This window comes from Macaca fascicularis, chromosome 11 (genome assembly GCF_037993035.2).
Source record: "Macaca fascicularis isolate 582-1 chromosome 11, T2T-MFA8v1.1".
Classification (NCBI taxonomy): Eukaryota; Metazoa; Chordata; class Mammalia; order Primates; family Cercopithecidae; genus Macaca; species Macaca fascicularis.
In genome coordinates this window covers 5,377,081-5,395,669 of record NC_088385.1, presented here as the reverse complement: position 1 = coordinate 5,395,669, position 18,589 = coordinate 5,377,081, and the positions used below count along the sequence as shown (strand labels likewise).

The 18,589-nt window shown below is 37.0% G+C and overlaps 1 protein-coding gene across 5 annotated transcripts in view; it reads left to right on the top strand.

Moving 5' to 3' along the window:
* Positions 1-162: 162 nt before the first annotated feature.
* Positions 163-18,589, top strand: part of FERRY3 (FERRY endosomal RAB5 effector complex subunit 3) — a 44,951-nt gene continuing 26,524 nt past the window's right edge. For 2 of the 5 annotated variants that reach the window (XM_074006116.1, XM_074006115.1), the window contains exons 1-7: positions 163-223; positions 2,412-2,614; positions 4,317-4,462; positions 8,613-8,794; positions 12,106-12,317; positions 13,359-13,458; positions 13,577-13,698. In XM_074006116.1, the coding sequence (XP_073862217.1) occupies positions 13,372-13,458; positions 13,577-13,698 (209 nt within the window). In that variant the 5' untranslated portion in view covers positions 163-223; positions 2,412-2,614; positions 4,317-4,462; ... (1 more) ...; positions 12,106-12,317; positions 13,359-13,371. Of the gene's footprint in view, positions 224-2,409; positions 2,615-4,316; positions 4,463-8,612; positions 8,795-12,105; positions 12,318-13,358; positions 13,459-13,576; positions 13,699-18,589 lie in introns of those variants that run through there. The other 3 variants (XM_005569854.5, XM_045364560.3, XM_074006117.1) reach the window with 2 other exon arrangements.

The window sequence follows — 18,589 nt, the reverse complement described above, 5'->3', positions numbered from 1 at the left end:
ATTGCCCTTTTCAAATGGTTAAATTGCAACAGGTTGGGACCTACGGGCACTTGGACTGAAAAATTTTCTACAAGATGCCAGGAAATAGAAATGTTTGTGGCGAATCTGCGGTCGCGGATCCGCGGGCTGGAAAGTGTAAGTGGGCAAGTCAGCTGGTTTCCCAGTGCAGGACGCGCTGACAGCTCGAGTGAGCGGACTGCTCAGGACTTCGGAACTAGGCGAGGTGAGCCCAGAACCGAGTGAGGACGCCCTTTCAGACTGACACCCGTTGCAGAGGGATTAGTCCCCTCACCCGGTTGAAGTTTCTCAGCTCGACCGTCTGCCTTCCTTTTGCCTAATGTGAGCCTCAGAGCCTCCGCTCTGTTGGCTGTGTGTGTTCGGTCCAGCCCTCCTCCCATCCCGTTTTCTTCTGGGAAACTTCCCTGGATCACGGTTGCTAAAACTGAGCCAAGGCTTCAGGATAGACCATTAGTCTAAAAAAAGAGTGAGGGGAGAAAGAACTAAAGCTACCAGTTTCTTGAAACACAAATCTGAATGTTGAACCAGAGCTTTTGTGTCTGCCTTCTCTCTCTTTTTTTTTTTTTCAACGTTCCTGATTCATTCATTTTTTTGCATTTATTAGCGGTTGGTTCTTTTTTATTGCTGTGTAGTATTTATCTCATAAAATAAACAAGTTTACTATTCTACTAATACGCATTTTGGTTGTTGCCAGTTTGGGGCTATTATAAATAAAACTTGTATGGGCATTCTTCCCTGTATACTTCAGCGAACGTATGCGTGTGTGTGTATTTGGATATATACTTAGGAGTGAAATTTCTACATAAAATAGACCTTTATGTAGTTTCGGTAGTTTTCTAACTTTATAAAAATTTTTATTGCTTTACGTTTAATGTTAATTCTTCCTGAGTAAAACAAATGCCCTATCTATTTGCATTATGGTGAAATAGACGGAGATTTTTTGTGTATAGCCTACATACAGATTTGAAAATATAGTCTGGATAATTCAACTTACCAGCCCCGCCCCCCCACCACACGTACAAAAGTCCTTTGAGTTTTTTTTTTTTTATATATATATTTCAGGTGATATCTTTTTAAAGAACCATATGAATAATTGCTTTTCTTTATTTTTCCCGTGAGCACCATAAAATAAAAACGCCACACAATCCAACAATTATTTATTAGTTTTTGCCATTCCCAACATCCTGCTTAATACATGGAATACAAGACAGTATTCCTCCCACTTCAAGAAGACTGTTTTCTAGCAAGAGTAAGAAATAGAGCGTGGTTAGTGCCATGATTCAAATAAGTCCAGGCTAATATGAGAGCCTGGCGGGACCCAGTCCAGTTTTGGGAAGTTGAATAAGTCTTCCTAGAGGCTAAACTGAGACCTGAAGAATTAGCAATTGTTATCCAACGGAATTAAAATCAGTAAGGAAAAGGCATTCAAAAAGATTCGGCATGAAAAGAGAAGTTTGGTATTGACAGAAGTTCAGAATGGCTGGGAAATAAAATTTGTGAATTTGTGTGTTAGCAAGGAGAGGTGCAGTTTCTGAGAAAAGAGTGGAAATATAAGCAGGGGTGTTGTAAACTGGGATAAGGAGTTTACATTTTATCCCAAGAGCAATGGAATGTCATAGAAAGTTTTTAAACGGATGAACAACATGATCAGATAAGTATATTCCTTTCTTTAAAAGAAAGGGTACTATAACTTCAGTGTAGAAAATAATGTGAGAACTGATTTGATGGGAGAAAGCCTAGCCATAGGAAGTCCAGTTACAAGGCTAATGAATAAATAAATCTTTAATTGATGTTGATTCTTACTTCCTTTAACTAGATTTTCTTCTTTCTTAGTAGTGTCTAGGTTGCCTTTGGGTGTGGGCCAGAAGTGGAGGTTCTGTACGCTCTATTTTCTGTGTATCTTCTTCCCACATGGAAATCTTTCTAACACTTTCTTACTCCCCTTACCCTAGTCACATCTCATGACCACAACCTCTAAGTTCTCCGGAATCACTGCTTGATCCCTGATTTGCTTCTTTGACTTTCTTTTTACCAGCGGTTTCATAAGCTTTGTATTTCCCCACCCATGAACTCTCCCTAAGAATTCTCTCTGCTCATCTCTCCATGGTCCTTCCCTATTATTGAGAACCCTGCCTTGGAATATAAAGTACTTTATGGCCATAATTTTTTTTTTCTTAAGTTTAAAACAAAGTGTTTGTTTGTTTGTTTGTTTTTAAGAAGCACTTTGTTTTCTCCATGGAAGTACAGGGATAAACACTTGGGAAAAACTAGAATAATTGGCTCAGAGTCACACATATAAAATCGCTTGAATGGTGGAATGTTTTCTTAGAAGTAGGACAACAATAATGAAATAAATTTCTTTATGGACTTATAACCTTCTGCTTTTTTGTTAGTTCTTTAGAAATCCTGTCAAAGAACATGAAGAAAAACAGAGAAAGATTCTGCAATAGAGAGAGAGAATTTGTATATAAATTTAAAGTAGGAAGTCAGTGCTTAGAACTGAGAGTGCCACTCAGATTTCCTGTTCAAGAGAATGCCAGTCATTTACATGGACGTCTGATGCTGCTGCACAGTTTACCGTGCTTTATAGAAAAAGGTGAGGACTGATTTTTTTTAAAGTAACATCGTTTTAGTAGTTTCAATAGTCTGTCATTAGAAGTTTCATATTAGAAAGCATAAACCTAAGAAGCTTTAAAATAGGAACAGCCATAAAATAGGAACTGATTCCAAGAATAAAAACATTTCCCCAGAGCTTTATTAAGTGTTTTTTTCTATAAGTGGTAGTTGTTTATAAAGTATAAAAATTGGATTTTATAATGAAAAATTAGCTACCAAGTTTGGAATTACAGGAGCTCTTCTGAATTTAGTTGGGTGAAGTTATAAGGCAGTTTAGCATTATAGTGGTAATAGCATTATAGTGGTAAATTGGTTGCCCTTTTAATAATCTGGTTATTAATTTCTGAGATGCCATAGAACAGAAAGTGTACTAATTTTTGAATAGTCTTTGCTTACCTACATTAGTTTTATAAAGTTATATGTATTAAACCATTTTTAAAGGTCTGTGTTCTATCTCACAGTCTAGGAAAAATTTTAAATTCAGAATATGTTAGATCATCAGAGTTATAAGAGAACCTAGAAACTTTATAGCCCAATCACATCGTACAAACAAGGAAACTGGGACATAAAGAGGTTAAATTATTTACCCAAGACAGTGGTTGTTGAAATATGGTTTCTAATCATTTAGCAGCAACAGCATCACCTGAGAGCTTGGTAGACATGCAAATTCTCAGGCTCCATCCCATTCCTGCTGAATCGGAAACTGGGGTAGCATGCGGCAGTCTGTTTAAATAAGGCCTCCAGGGGATTCTAATGCACACTTAAGATTGGGAACCACTGTCTAAAGTCGCAAACATAGTGATAATGATAGAGCCAGAGCCAGAACACGGGTGTCCTAGCTTCTCTCACAGTGCTCTTCCATTATGTCACTCTCTAAGTGGTGTCTGTAAAACTGAAATCGGTCAGTCATCTGAGTTAAATGTTTTAATAAGCTAGTCATTCAACTTCTCTTTCAAAGGATGTAACAATGTACCCTTTAAAGTTACATGGAAAACTCTTTTTAATCTAAATGCAGTAATGTTCAGACCCTCAAAATCTATAGCATTTTCTTTATGTCCTCATACCCCCGTGGCTTCAAACTGAAATATCAGGCTTAAGAAAGTAACATTACTTTATTAGTATCAAGGGAATACATAAGAGTTAAGACTTTTGACCTTTGTCTATGCGACAGCCTGTCATAGTAAAGGAAAATAATCATGAAATTAGTTAAATGACCCCCTAAGCTGATTTCATTTTAGTTGGAGATTCTATTAAGAGTATCAGCTTGATAAAATAAAATTTCATGTCCAGGCAAGGTGGCTCGCACCTATAATCCCCGCACTTTGGGAGGCTAAGGCAGGTGGATCACTTGAGCTCAAGAGTTTGAGACCACCCTGGGCAACATGCAAGACCCATCTCTACCAAAAATACAAAAATTAGCCACGCATGGTGGCATGCACCTGTGGTCCCAGCTACTCGGGAGGCTGAGGTGAGAGGATCACTGGAGTCCAGGAATTCAGGGCTGCTGTGAGCTGCAATCATGCCACTGCACTCCAGCCTGTGTAACAGAGAGAGAACCCATCTCTAAATAAATCAATAAAAATTTAAAAATAAGATTTCAGGTTGGAATTCTCAGCCAGGTAAAATGTTCCCTATTTATCCCTGGATTTTGCTGATGATGGTGTTTGATGTCCCTGTAACAGACTTAAAAGAAGCTCTGACTCAATTTATAGAAGAAGAATCCCTCAGAGATTATGATAGAGATGCTGAAGCATCCCTGGAAGCTGTGAAATCAGGTGAGGTGGATTTACATCAGCTGGCGAGTACGTGGGCCAAAGCTTATGCGGAGGTAAGAAAATAGGTCAGATCGTAAATTTCAGGGATATTCTGGATTTGGGTGAAAATTTGTAAAATGCTATGGTAATCCTGAAATAGTTATAAGATCCCTTTTCTCCACATACCAACATTCTATAATAAATATGTTGCTGCTTCTGTGCTTCCTATATCAGGGTGAGCACGTAAGACAAAGTGCTTTCTATGTAATACCTTCGTAAAACAAGAGGCTACTTGCGTATATCTCACCAGCATAGGGTCACCAGATTTAGTAATTAAAAATATAGGGCACCCAGTTAAGTTAGAATTCCAGATAAATGAATTTTTTTTAGTATGTCAACACATTACATGGAACATATTTATACTAAAAAATTTTTCACTATCTGAAATTCTAATTTAAGTGAGTGTTCTGTGTTTTATCTGGCAGCCCTAAACCAGCAATAGTAATTCGTTTAACCTTTGGTTTACTTTTATAAACTTATCTTCATTATTGTTGTGTAGTCACATAATATCATTTTCTATTTAAATAATATACCGTTTCATAAAGTCTAAGGTGCCATTAGGTGTACCACAAATGATTTTAGGTACTAAGAAAGAGCACTGCAAATTAAACTATGAGAGAATGCCAAGATGACCTCAAGTATAAGAGGCAAAGAAAAGACTCAAAAATATCCATTGCATTTATCAAGTAATCTTGCCTGTGGCAAGATCAGTTTCAGTAAGTTGGTGGTGGTGGAAACTAGATTTCGTTGACTTTAAGAATGTGAGAGTGTGGAAATAGGAAGAATTAGTATACTAACTGAAGAAGTTTGAATATAAAGAGGTGAAGGATGGGGCACTGGCTAAATGGGAACACAAGGTCAAAGGTTTGTTTTTTAAGATGGCAGAGTTTAGGACTAGAAGGGATAGAATCCAGAACTCAAATGGAGAATTAATCATAACTGGGAAGACAGATACTTCTCCAGTTATAGCCAAAGAGAAGCAGGAAAGGTTGGATATAAATCTAGATAATTTTATTAATTTGGTAGCAGGAAGTTGAGAATATTCTCTTCTGATTGTTTCAACTTTAAGGAAAGACAGGTTATTTGTTTAGATGAGGCGGTAGGTATAGTAAGATTGTTGGATATTTAAGGAGAAAACTGAGCAGGCAATGATAGGATTGCCAGGCATCACTGAGGCCAAGATTAAGAGTGGCACCAGTTTGTCACTGTAAACTTTATAGAGTTTTGTGATTTTTCTGCTGCAGCTCTCTAAAGCCTGACTGCGGGCATAGAGAAGAGGAGTAAGATTCGGGTTTTGTTAGGTAGGTAAGATAAGGTACATCAGTCAAGGGAGTTGAGGATATCGGCAAGACAGTGGTTGAATGCTAGATCACAAAACGTAAGCTACATAGGGAAGGAAGTGAAGCTAGGTGGCAGTTGATGGCTGATAAAAAAATGAAAACATTGAGAAACTTATGAAGTGGAGGTCCTAATGAGGTTAAATATCAATTACCTGGGAATTATTGAGTGAGAAATCTTGGGTGGAGGTTATAGTCAGAGACTAGAATGTTTGAATACTGACTGACTGAGTTTCTGGTGAGGATACTAAATGGTTGGCTGAGGTGGTGTGGAGAACTAGTAAATTTTGCATGTGAACAATGACTATCTGGGCTGGTGGTACAGGGGTAAAAGAATTTACCAAGACAGTTGTAGATAAAGAAAGGTGGATTTATTAGAGAAAGCAGGAAAATACATTGCGAGGAGGCAATAGGCAGGCCAGCAGAAGAGAAGCTGACTTCAAGGAAACAAAGGCTTGCTGGAGATTTTATAGGACAACATTTATGCTGTATGCTGTAGAGTGCTGCGTACAGTACTGATAACCCCAAGATTGCAGTGAGCTGCAGTCTTGCAGCTATCTTGCAGGTGTCTGGTGAAAGTTGGGCGCAGGAGGGCTACATGGCCTGGACCGGGGTGTCCAATCTTTTGGCTTCCCTGGGCCACACTGGAAGAAGAAGAATTGTCTTGGGCCACACATAAAATACACTAACGTGAAGGATAGCTGATGAGCTAAAAAAAAAAAAAAAAAAAACAATATGGCAATTTATGAATTTGTTGTGTTGGGCGGCATTCAAAGCCATCCTGTGCCACAGGTTGGACAAGCTTGGTCTGGCCATGAAGAAAGCCAGACTTATAGCTTCTCTGCTTTTTCTTTTTGCTTTCCCCTGGTCCTTCCAGCCTGACTCCTTTGCCCTAACTGGGACTCCACAGTAAAGACTGTAGAGTTCAGGAAAGTAAGAAGGCAGGGCCTTGGATGGGTATCCACATGGATATCCAGGTAACCCAGGTTGCAGGATGTGGGGCAGAGAGGAAGTCTTTGAACTTGGTGCCAAAGCTTTACAGGAATGAGGGTGAGTGATGGACAGGTAGGTTGTTAGATAATAATGGCCATGAAAGATAAGGGGTGCTGAATGGTTTGAATCTCAGAGAAGTCAGATGTTATGCCTGGAAGTGGAGGTGGAGAAATAATGGCCTGGACATTGAATAGCTTTCTCTGTGCAGCCACTTCCTTAGTGCCCCATTCCTCTCAGCTGTCACAGTCCCCTTTCTAGTAGCATCTGTCCTGAGGGAGTGGCATAAATTAGATCAAGGAAAAAACTATGCTTAGTTCTTCTCACGTAGGTATCTTCTACCTATTCATAAGGCTTGCCCTAGACTGAGTTTAAAATTAATGCTGCAGATTATTGTAGTTGAATGATCTGGTAGTGGGGCTACTGAACATCTGGTGTTACGTGTGGCCAAGCACATCCCTACAGTCTTGCAGTAGTTCCTCCCTACAAAATTTCAACTTTGCCCTGAAGTGAATTTTAAACAGAAATTAAGTCCCATGGGCTGGTTATAATTCCTACAGCAGTACCACCTCTAAAGATGAACAGTTATCAGAACAGTGTTGGAGTTTCAGAGGCATAGAGTAGATGAAATCCTAGTTCCTAGGTTCAGCTAGTCTCCTGCCTTCTGATGTAGCAGCTGGTTGAAGTGAAAGAGAACAAATTAGAAAAGTTTCCCTGTTGACTGACTGAGTTCAGTATACCTGTTTCTGTGATGTGTTCAGTTGTTTTAAGGTAAATTATTACTCTTTAAGTCATATTATAAATTCCAGTTTTTAATATTTTCATGGGTAAGAAAAGGGAAGAATTTAGTTTAGTTTTTTTTTTTTTACAGGTATCTTTTGCAAAGATCTATAATGGAAAAAACATCAAAATCTTTGTTTTGTTGCTGCTTCATGCCATTAAATCATATGATCTTTGACAAGGGCCTTCTCAGCTATCAGTTTCCTCTGACGAGTTGAGGAGGCTGCCCTTGGAATAGGCATCTGTACCTGCCTGGATGTATCTGTGTGTGCTGAGGGCATTCCCATTTTGTTTCTCCCTGTTTCTGCTTTTCTTGTCTATCAGCATTTACTCAGTCCCTTCATCATTTTAATAGCTACCATTTTTATATACTTAAAAGCCTGCTTATATTTTAAAAAGAAAACGTAACACTAGAAAAGGTCAAACTAAATGCATAATTACACATTTATCTTGATATAGGTATGCATGAATTTGGCTTTCATTCACAGGTGACCACATAGGTCACCTTATTTTCTAAATATGTAACCTATTTTAGCAGTATTTTTTTAGTAATGAAAAGTTTTCTCTGATTATGTAACTAATGCATGCAAGTTATTTTACCATACAGTATGCAGTATGTTAGAATATAAATAAAGGCTATCAGAAATCCCACTGTCCTGAAATAGCCACCATTGGCGTTTTGTTGATCGTGTGTGTGTGTGTGTGTGTGTGTGTGTGTGTGTGTGTGTGTGTGTGTGTGTGTGTGTGTGATTTCACAGAAATTAGGTCATAGCCTACGCTTTTATTATGGACACTTCCTATCCCTTCCTCTGCATTAGTACCTCTTTCTCATTTCTGCTTCCAGGTAACTTATGTTAAGAACTTAGTCTGTGTCTCTCCACATTTTTTTTTCTGTACTTAGATAATCCTATATAATACACACACATTCATATATATATAAAAGAGGGTCTTTCTGTCATTGATGTACAAAAATTGAATCATATACGTACTTTTCTGGTAGTCTGTTAAATAAAAATACTAGGTCATGATTTAAGAATGTCTGTATATTGTCTTGTAGACCACATTAGAGCACGCGAGGCCTGAAGAACCCAGCTGGGATGAAGATTTTGCAGATGTGTACCATGACCTAATTCATTCTCCTGCCTCTGAAACGCTCTTAAATTTGGAACATAATTACTTTGTTAGTATCTCAGAACTGATTGGTGAGAGAGATGTGGAACTGAAAAAATTACGAGAGAGGTATTTCAAATTTCTTGCATTATCAGAATGAAATGTTACATTGTCAAATAGATGGCCTGCAGAACAACTTGTTTTTATTTTTTACAAAAAGGATAAGATAGAAAAAAATACTTCAATATTAGAAATTAATTTTCTTGTATGTTTACATGTGTAACTACAACTGGGAGGGTCCTCGTAGGTTTATACACCTTCTAAGTGGTTTACCTAAATAAATGATGCTGGTGGCCTTGTATATTCTTATCTCTAATAAGAGGAATAGATTACTTCCTTAGAAGGTTTGCTTTGTTCCAGGCACTGTGCAAAGTGCTTTGGATGCCCTGTCTCATTTGATCTTTACCATAACCCTACTATTATTTCCATTTTACAGATGAAGAAGTTTTTGCTTAAATAAGTAACTTGTCCAAGGGCATGCTGGAATTTGAAACCAGGAAATCTGACTTCAGAACTGTTAACCACTGTACCATTCTGTCTCCCTATTCAGAACCTCTGCATTGCCCTGCTCTAACTATGTCCATGGCTCTTTCAGTTCATTTTGTATGCTCAAGTACCTTAGAAAAAAATAATAACGCCAGTATTGTTCCAAGACATTGTAATTAGATTTGAATTCCTACTGTATAGATTACTTAACACAGTATACAAACAATGCTTTTATTATTTATTTTTTCTTCGGAGTATGTCAAAAACTTCTAGCATTGTGTATTTTAAAATAAGAAGTGGCCTCCCTGACTGCTTTCTAGTAACTAGATAAATTGTGATAGGAATTCAGGATGTGTCCTTCTAGGTAATCCATTGTAATTTAGCAGAATCTAATAACATTCATTATCTTAAAAACACTTATTTAAGACATTGGGTGTATATGCAATGAAGGTAATATTTTTAGTGTTGCTTTGATTGTGAGAGTACATAAGTACTAAATCACTTTTTTTTTTTTTTTAGTGTAACTGATTTAATAGTCCCAAAGGAGTAAATTTAAAAAGATGTGCTGGTTTGTTCCTGGTTCTCATTAGCTTCCCATTAGAAAACAGTAAGGCTAGCAAGATGAGAATGATCTTTGGAACGTTGTCATGGTTAAGAAAATTTTAAGTACAGAAAAATAATAAGCAAATGTATTTAATAATTGTTCCTGAGGGATACCCTCTTCTGTGTACCAAATTAGCATTTTTTTTTATATGGCATAGATTTGTAAATTTTCATAACAATTGTACTCCTCTGGACCATTTATGCTCATACTTTGTAAAATATTAGAATGATCTCTTTGTCAAAAAGAACATGATGTTTTGAGATATTTGTCACTGTTTATAGGTTTGGTTTGTTGACCAGCTGTGTTGAGGCAGTTTATTCCTTTTTGATGAGATACCTGTAGTGAGTGGTTGCCACTAGGTATATAGTTGAAACATATTTCCCTGGGGAAGACAAAATTTTTTTTCTAGTTCTTTATTATGTAACCAGTAAAATTGTGAATATAGTTTAAAAAGAAGAACAAAATATAGAATTAGGTTTTTAAAAATACATAAAAATAGAATTACCTAATACTAATTAATTACTTTCTGTTGAACTTCATTTGTTTGATTTTTCCTCCTAGGCCTTCAAATAATATAACCTTAAAGTCATCCTGAATCTGTTACTAGCTCTCAGGTCTTCTGTGACTATACTCATTCTGCCTCTTTGGGTATATTGATAAATTCCCACTTTGGCTCCCTATACTTCCATTCCTAGTACTTCAGTTCGTCTATTGAGTGATTCTAACTTGCAGCATAGTTCGCTGCCTGTACCCCCCAGAAAACTCTATATCTAGCCATTAATAGTCTATAATGGTTCCTTTTTCTAAATCAGAAGAAGATTTCTGTTCTACATGATTCTTCATCTTTTGGGAAGTTGAATTAACTTACTAATTAGCTGCATTTACTGGTATTCATACTTTTTTTTTCATGGAATAGTTTTTTAGTAGAGGTTTGTTTGGGTTTACTTCATTGTTTACAATGATCTTTGGCCATATTTCTTGATGGGGTTTGGCCTTTTTTCTTTCTAAACATATAAATAATGCTTGAATTCATCTATTTTTAAAAGTTTTGTAATTTATTTTTCACCTGTCCAAACTGCTAGCTTGAAAAAAAAAAATAAGCTATATTCCTCTGGTAGGTACTATTTATTGCAAAGGTGAACAGTATGACTTAAGGTAAGTTGTAATTCACTAGTGTCTGTGGAGGTTGACCCGACATTTTGGTGCTTAATTTATTTATCCAGTTCATGAGCAGAAATGACACATTTTCTTATTTCTTATTTCATTTTAATGCCATTGTACATCTTTAAAAGACAGTTTCTTGGCATAGCATCAATAGTACAAGTTATAATGATCTTTTTTCTTTAAGTATCTTCAAGATAATATACAGGGGCTGGGCGCGGTGGTTCAAGCCTGTAATCCCAGCACTTTGGGAGGCCGAGATGGGCAGATCACGAGGTCAGGAGATCGAGACTATCCTGGCTAACAGTGAAACCCCGTCTCTACTAAAAAATACGAAAAACTAGCCGGGCGAAGTGGCGGGCGCCTGTAGTCCCAGCTACTCGGGAGACTGAGGCAGGAGAATGGCGTAAACCTGGGAGGCGGAGCTTGCACTGAGCCGAGATCGCGCCACTGCACTCCAGCCTGGGTGACAGAGCGAGACTCCGTCTCAAAAAAAAAAAAAAAGATAATATACAGGATACAAGAGTTGTCACATCTGACATACTGAGCCAGGCTATATTTAGTATTTCATCGTGTAATAAAATTTTCTTCTATCTTAATCATAGAAAATATATATTGTATCATCAGCTATATGATTAGCTAATTGCCTTTTGGACATATTTGGGATGAAATAAATGTTCATGAAATTTTATTTGTTGAATTTCTGTCTTTTCCTTCACAAGAAATGTGCTTTTTTTTTTTAAGCAAACCAGATTCTAGATATTTCTTTAAACTTTAAAAATGGCAATGATACCTTTTATCCACTAGAGGGAACATGTGTAATGTAAAATAGTAATATATATTTATATCTAAGTTTGTATTTATAAATGTTTAGCAGTTATTTCTGTTTCTAAATAAGAATCTCACTTGCAAGCATAATTTTCACTTGACCTGTAGTAGTTATTAGAAATTAATGGAGTCATCTGCTTTAGAACTAAGTGGGATATTGAATATTTACTACCAGAAGGTATATATAGAAATGTATATATGTATAATTTGCTTGAATTTGATTTATCTCATATGTATCTTAATCAGTGTTATAAATAAGTACAAATTCACTCTTTTTTTTTTTCTTTTTTTTTTTGAGAAGGAGTCTCCCTCTGTCTCCCAGGCTAGAGTACAGTGACGCAATCTCAGCTCACTGCAACCTCCGTCTCCTGAGTTCAAGCAGTTCTCCTACCTCAGCCTCCCAAGTAGCTTGGATTACAGGCGCCCGCTACCATGCCCAGCTAATTTTTGCATTTGTAATAGAGATGGAGTTTCACCATGTTGGCCAGGCTGGTCTTGAACTCCTGACCTCAGGTAATCTGCCCACCTCGGCCTCCCAAAGTGCTGGGATTACAGGCGTGAGCCATCATGCCCGGCCAGAAATTCACTCTTAAGAGCAATTTACTTGAATTAACTAGGATGATAAAATTCTTTTAGTTTATATCTGTGCTTTGTTCTTTCCTAGTTTGTTAGAAATTTGTTTTAGAACAAACTTTTTGCATACATTTGTATTAGAAGATAATCTTTAATTTCAATGTTTTAAGTGAACTTATTTATTAAAATATAACATACATACAGAAAAGGCAACACACTGTGGGTGTACAGCTCAGGAAACTCTCACAAATTAAGCATGACCACGTAACCATTGCCCAGATCAATGAACAGAATATTTCCAGCATTACGTAGGCCTCTTTCATGCCCTTCTAGTCCTTTACCCTTTCCCTCATAAATAACCATTATCTGTACTTCTACCACCACTGGTTAGTTTTTCCTGTAGGAAAAACCATTTTTTATTTTTACACGTTATTTCTTGGATAAATGCAGAAGGTGAGAATAACATCTTCAGACTGTATTTTACATCCCTCTGTAAATTTTATGGCTTAATAATAATTTGACTCAGGATCTAATTGTCTGCTTCTGGATATAATGTAAACTAACTTTCAGAGGTTGAAGTCACTTTAGTTCATATACAAATAGAAAATCCATTTAAACTAAAATTGCAGAGGCTCTTCTTTGAGGAAATTTACAGGTGAAAAGAGGGTCCAGAGTTTTTAACATTAGCCATGGTAATTGAAAGATAACTTAGATTTTGACTGCATTCATCTATGCAATAAATTTAGATGAAAATTTAGCTGCACAAATGATGTTGATGTTATATGACACACTGTCATCATAATTTGGTAGTCTCCATTTCTGAGGATTCTGAGTACTTTCGAGTTATAATTCTCATTCCTGGACACATTTCTATAAAATAAATCTTTTATTTTCACTTTATAGAGAGTGTTCGATGAATCTGAAGGATCATATACCTTGAAAGTTTGATGAATATCCCTGATTTGCTTATTTGTGTTTTAGACAAGGTATTGAAATGGAAAAAGTAATGCAGGAGTTGGGAAAATCACTGACAGATCAAGATGTAAATTCACTGGCTGCTCAGCATTTTGAATCCCAGCAAGTAAGTGAAATACAGTGACTTTTAGGTATGCAGTTGCATTTTCTTTTGTTGTTTTTTTGTTGTTGTTTTGTTTTGTTTGGGTAAAAAAATTAACCAGTTGGTACACTGTTTCTTTTAGGACCTAGAAAATAAATGGTCAAATGAATTAAAACAATCAACTGCCATCCAAAAACAAGAGTATCAGGAATGGGTAATAAAACTTCACCAAGACCTAAAAAACCCCAACAACAGCTCCCTTAGGTATTTACTATGTGTTGTTCTTATTTGTATAATGGTCTATTGTTAGTAATGGTTTATATTTACTGCAAACTTAAACCTTTTAGCTGTATGTATTTTTATTTTTATTTTTTTATTTTTTTTATTTTTTTTTGAGACGGAGTCTCGCTCTGTCGCCCAGGCTGGAGTGCAGTGGCCGGATCTCAGCTCACTGCAAACTCTGCCTCCCGGGTTCACGCCATTCTCCTGCCTCAGCCTCCCGAGTAGCTGGGACTACAGGCGCCCGCCACCTCGCCCGGCTAGTTTTTTGTATTTTTTAGTAGAGACGGGGTTTCACCATGTTAGCCAGGATGGTCTCGATCTCCGGACCTCATGATCCGCCCGTCTCGGCCTCCCAAAGTGCTGGGATTACAGGCTTGAGCCACCGTGCCTGGCCATCTACATGTATTTTTAATTTGCTAGTGAAAGTTCAAGATAATTTTATGCTTCTTTTACCACCTTTTGCATTATAGGCTTTATGTGGATTATTTGGGGGGCAATGGTTATTGATTAGTTTGAAATAGAACTTTAGTTTTATGTTCTAGAAACATACACCTAAATACTTAAATACTATCTTTATTTCTTTAGTTTCCATTCCATGCAGTAAACATTGGTTGAATGCCAAACACTCTCTAAGCAGGAAAACAAAACAAAACAGAACAAAAAACCTTCCTATATGGAGCTTATATTCTTGAAACAGAGACTGATCTATAAATAAATAATACTGTATAGAGTGGTATGTGCAGTAACAGAAGCATGTAGAGGTACAGAAATAGCATGGAGGATTTCTCATGAATTATAACTTGTGTGGCATCTCATGGCCTAAATAAATTGTGTTTCACATATTCCCTTAGAGCTTGGCCATGCCTATATTATTTCCTGGCTACGTATCTGTATGTTTGAGAATTAATTTTTTTCAAATCCTAAAGTATATTCAGTTGGAAATATACTGAGTACAGTATAATAATCCTATTTCCAGCATATGCCAGTGTATGCTGTAAGTATTTTTAAATAGCATTTTATTTGTGTAATGTCAGTCTCATGTCTTTTTTTTTTTTTTTTTTTCCTTTTGGTCATATACCCAGTCCCTTGCCAAGTGTTTAGCTCTTGACACTAGCACGTAAGACATGCTCAGTAAAAATTTATGGGATGAATGGATGGACAGATGGATAGGTTATCATTAACTCTTTATCTGACATTTGTAGCATCTCTTATCTAAATATTACGGGTTTTCATTTGCCTTACCGTTTTCCCCAGACTGTCTGTTGCAGCCTGCTATGAACCATTCTACATCCCTTATTTTCCAACCAGCCTTTTAAAAATAACAATAGAATAGGGAAAAAAAATCAGAGTGCATCATACGTGAAGCTTTCTAAAATGAACGTGTGTATTGAGCCAAAATGTAAAATGTATACTGTATATTGTAGTCAGAAACATTGAAAGCCACTGACTTAAGGAAGCTGTGAAAGCCTTTTTGCTGTAAAAGTTATCCCTTCATGATCATGCTACTGCCCTCCAGCCTGGGTAACAAGAATGAGAAACTGTCTCTTAAAAAAAAAAAGTTATCCCTTACTTTGCTGCTAGAGTTTCAGAAATTCAATCTTTAGAATCAATTTCATTGCATAAATATTGGCCTGTAGCTGCTGCTGGTTTTAAAAATCAGGTATTCCTAGGAAATAATGTTTTTATTGTGACTTTGTTACTTTGCTTTTCTTTTTGATAGATGTTTCTTTGGGCAGGAGAGATCTGTTTTCAACACAACTATATGTGGAACTCCTATATGAGATTGATAAAAGTAGTATTTTTAAATTTATTTTTGCTTTGTTTTCTTTAAAGTCAGGTCAGTTGAGGAATAAATTACATAAAGTTAAAGTTCTTCTGTTTTAGGTGTACAGTTTGATGAATTTTGACAAACTTAGTCATAAAATCATCACCGCAATCAAGATACAGAATTTCCCTTTTTTGTAGTTTTACTTCATTGTAGTTTGATTTTTCTAGAATGTCACATAAATGGAATCAAACTGTGTGTAGCAATTTGTATCTTGCTTCTTTCAGGTGGCATAATACTTTTGAGACTCATTTGAGTTGTGTTTATCAGTGGTTCTTTTTATTACTCAGTAATACTCTATCATCCATTTGTTTATCCATTTACTCAGTGATGGACATGTGGGGTATTTCCAGATTTTAGCAATTATAAAGCTGTTATAAACATTCATGAACAGGTCTTGTGTAAACATGTGTTTTGATTTCTCTTTCATAAATATGTAATCCCTCTCCCCTAGCAATGGGATTGCTTGGTCATATGGTAAGTGTACATTTAACTTCAGAAGAAACTGCCAGACTATTTTCCAAAGTGACTGTACAATTTTGCATTCCCACCACCAATGTATGAGGGTTCCAAATGTTCCATATCTTCATCAGCACTCAATATTGCTGTTTAGACATTCTAGTATGTTTTGCAGTGATGTCTATAATTTTACTTTGCATTTCCCTCATGCCTAATTATGTTAACATTTTTTCATGTGCTGGAAAAATGTGTCTTCTTATTGAGTTGTGAGAGTTCTTTATATATTCTGGATACAAGTCCCTCATCCAATAATGTGTTTTACAAATATATTCTCCCACTCTGTGGCTTGTCTTTTCATTTTCTTAATTGTGTCTGTCAGAGAGTTAAGTTTTTCATTTTAGTTAAGTGCAGTTTATCAATTAAAGACTATTTCTTCAAAGTATTTTTAGGTTCACAGCAAAACTGAGAGGAAGGTACTAAGATTTACCCCCTGACCTACAAATGCATAGTCTTCCCCATTATCAGCATCCCCCAGCAGGGTGGTACCTTTGTTGTGATCGAGAACATATATTGACGTAATCATTCAAAGTCCATAGTTTACATTAGGGCTCACTCTTGCCATTGTATATTCTGTCAGTTTAGACAAATGTATAGTGACATGTGTCTGCCATTATAGTACCACACAGAGTAGTTTTGTTACTCAAAAATCCTCTGTGCTTGGTCAATTTATCTATTTTTAAATAGTTTCTATCTTGTCTAAGATATCTTTGCCTAATGGAAGATCACAAATATTTTATCCTGTATTTTTTCTTCTAGAAGTTTTATTGTTTTAGCTTTTACATACAGGTCATGATATGTATTGTTTCACACATATGTGTGTATATGACATATATCCACCAACGTATATATTTATGCATGTATGTTGGTCTATAGTTTGTTTATTTGTTTCTTATAACATCTTAATTTGGTTTCGGTGTCAGGTTAATGGTGGCGTTATAAAATGAGTTGATCTGTGGTCACTAGTCTGATACCATGTTTTGCTTTCTAGTATCTCCCTTTGTTTCTGCTCTTTGCTAAAATTGCTTGTGTGTTGTCTCCCTTTCCACTAGATCTTTTAACATGCTGGTTATAGTTTTTGAAAGTCCCTTTCTTTTAGTCCCTGTATCTGGATCGTTTCTAAACCTATTTCTGTTGATTGCTTTATCTCTCGACAGTGGGTTGGGTCTTCTCGCTTTTCTGGGTGTCTCCTCTTCATTTTCCTTCTCCCCGCCACCCACCCACCAAGACAGTCTCTCTCTGTCTCCCAGGCTGGAGTACAGCGCCGCGATCTCGGCTCACTGCAACCTCCACCTCCTGCGTTCAAGCCATTCTCCTGCCTCATCCTCCCAAGCAGCTGGGATTACAGGCACACGCCCCCACACCTGGCTAATTTTTGTATTTTTAGTAGAGACGGTGTTTCACCGTGTTGGCCAGGCTGGTCTTGAACTCCTAACCTCGTGATCTGCCCACCTCAGACTCCCAAAGTGCTGGGATTGCAGGCATGAGCCATCACACCCAGCCTATTTTTCTTCTTTTCTTTTTTTTTTTAACTGAATGCTGGATATTGTGGGTATTAGAAGAGACTGAGGTTAATAGTATTTACGTCCAGGAATGAACTGTATTAATGTGAAGGTTGTTCACATCTTATTATTAGCAGTTGAGGTAACTTTGGTTTCTTTTTTTTTTCCCTTAGCATTAGACTTTCTTTATTAGCTTATTCACTGGAACGATGCTTGGAGAAATCTGAAAATGCTTGGCAAGTTTGTTAGAGATCTTGCTTTCATATAATGTTTAGACTTTCTGGCTTTCTTTTTAAAATTTTTCTAATTTTTTTATTTCAATAGGTGTTTGGGGAATAGGTGGTGTTTGGTTACACAAATAAGTTCTTTAGGTGGTGTTTGGTTACACAAGTAAGTTCTTTAGTGGTGATTTCTGAGATTTTGGTGCACCCATCACCCAAGCAGTGTACACTGTACCCAATGTGTAGTCTTTTACCCCACTTTTATCCCAGTTTGGTTTCGTGTCTGTCAGGACCTTCAATGTACCGCAGGCTTCATTTTCTACTGGTGCTACTTTGTGCTTAGAATGGCACTTGGGGGTCCAGGAGGATTTTTTGCTGTCTCTCTGCTCCATCCCTTGCTTTCAGCAGTCTTCGCATGCCGGAGCTGCAGAGCGGAGTCTGTCTCCATCCTTTTGCTCTGCCTCCCAGCAGCAGACTTGTTACTTGAATCTAGGCTCATAGTTGGGGGTCAGGAAGATCACTTTGTTCAACTCTTCTCCTTCTTTGTTGTCTTTGTCAGCTCCTAGTTTGGTCAAGCCTCATGTATCTTGATTCTCAGCATTTCTGCCTGTGCCCTTGAGAAGGCTCTTTTGTCTCCTGCCTTCAGTCTTTTCTGGAAATACCTGATGGAGGCCAATGGAAAAGAGTTTGCAAGTTCCTGTGTCTGTGGCTCCAACCTATTCTAGCTTGATATGCTAGCCCACTTGGCCTTCAAGAATCTGTTAAAATTTTAGCTGCTTTCTTTTTACCCGCTTGTATGACAGCATCCT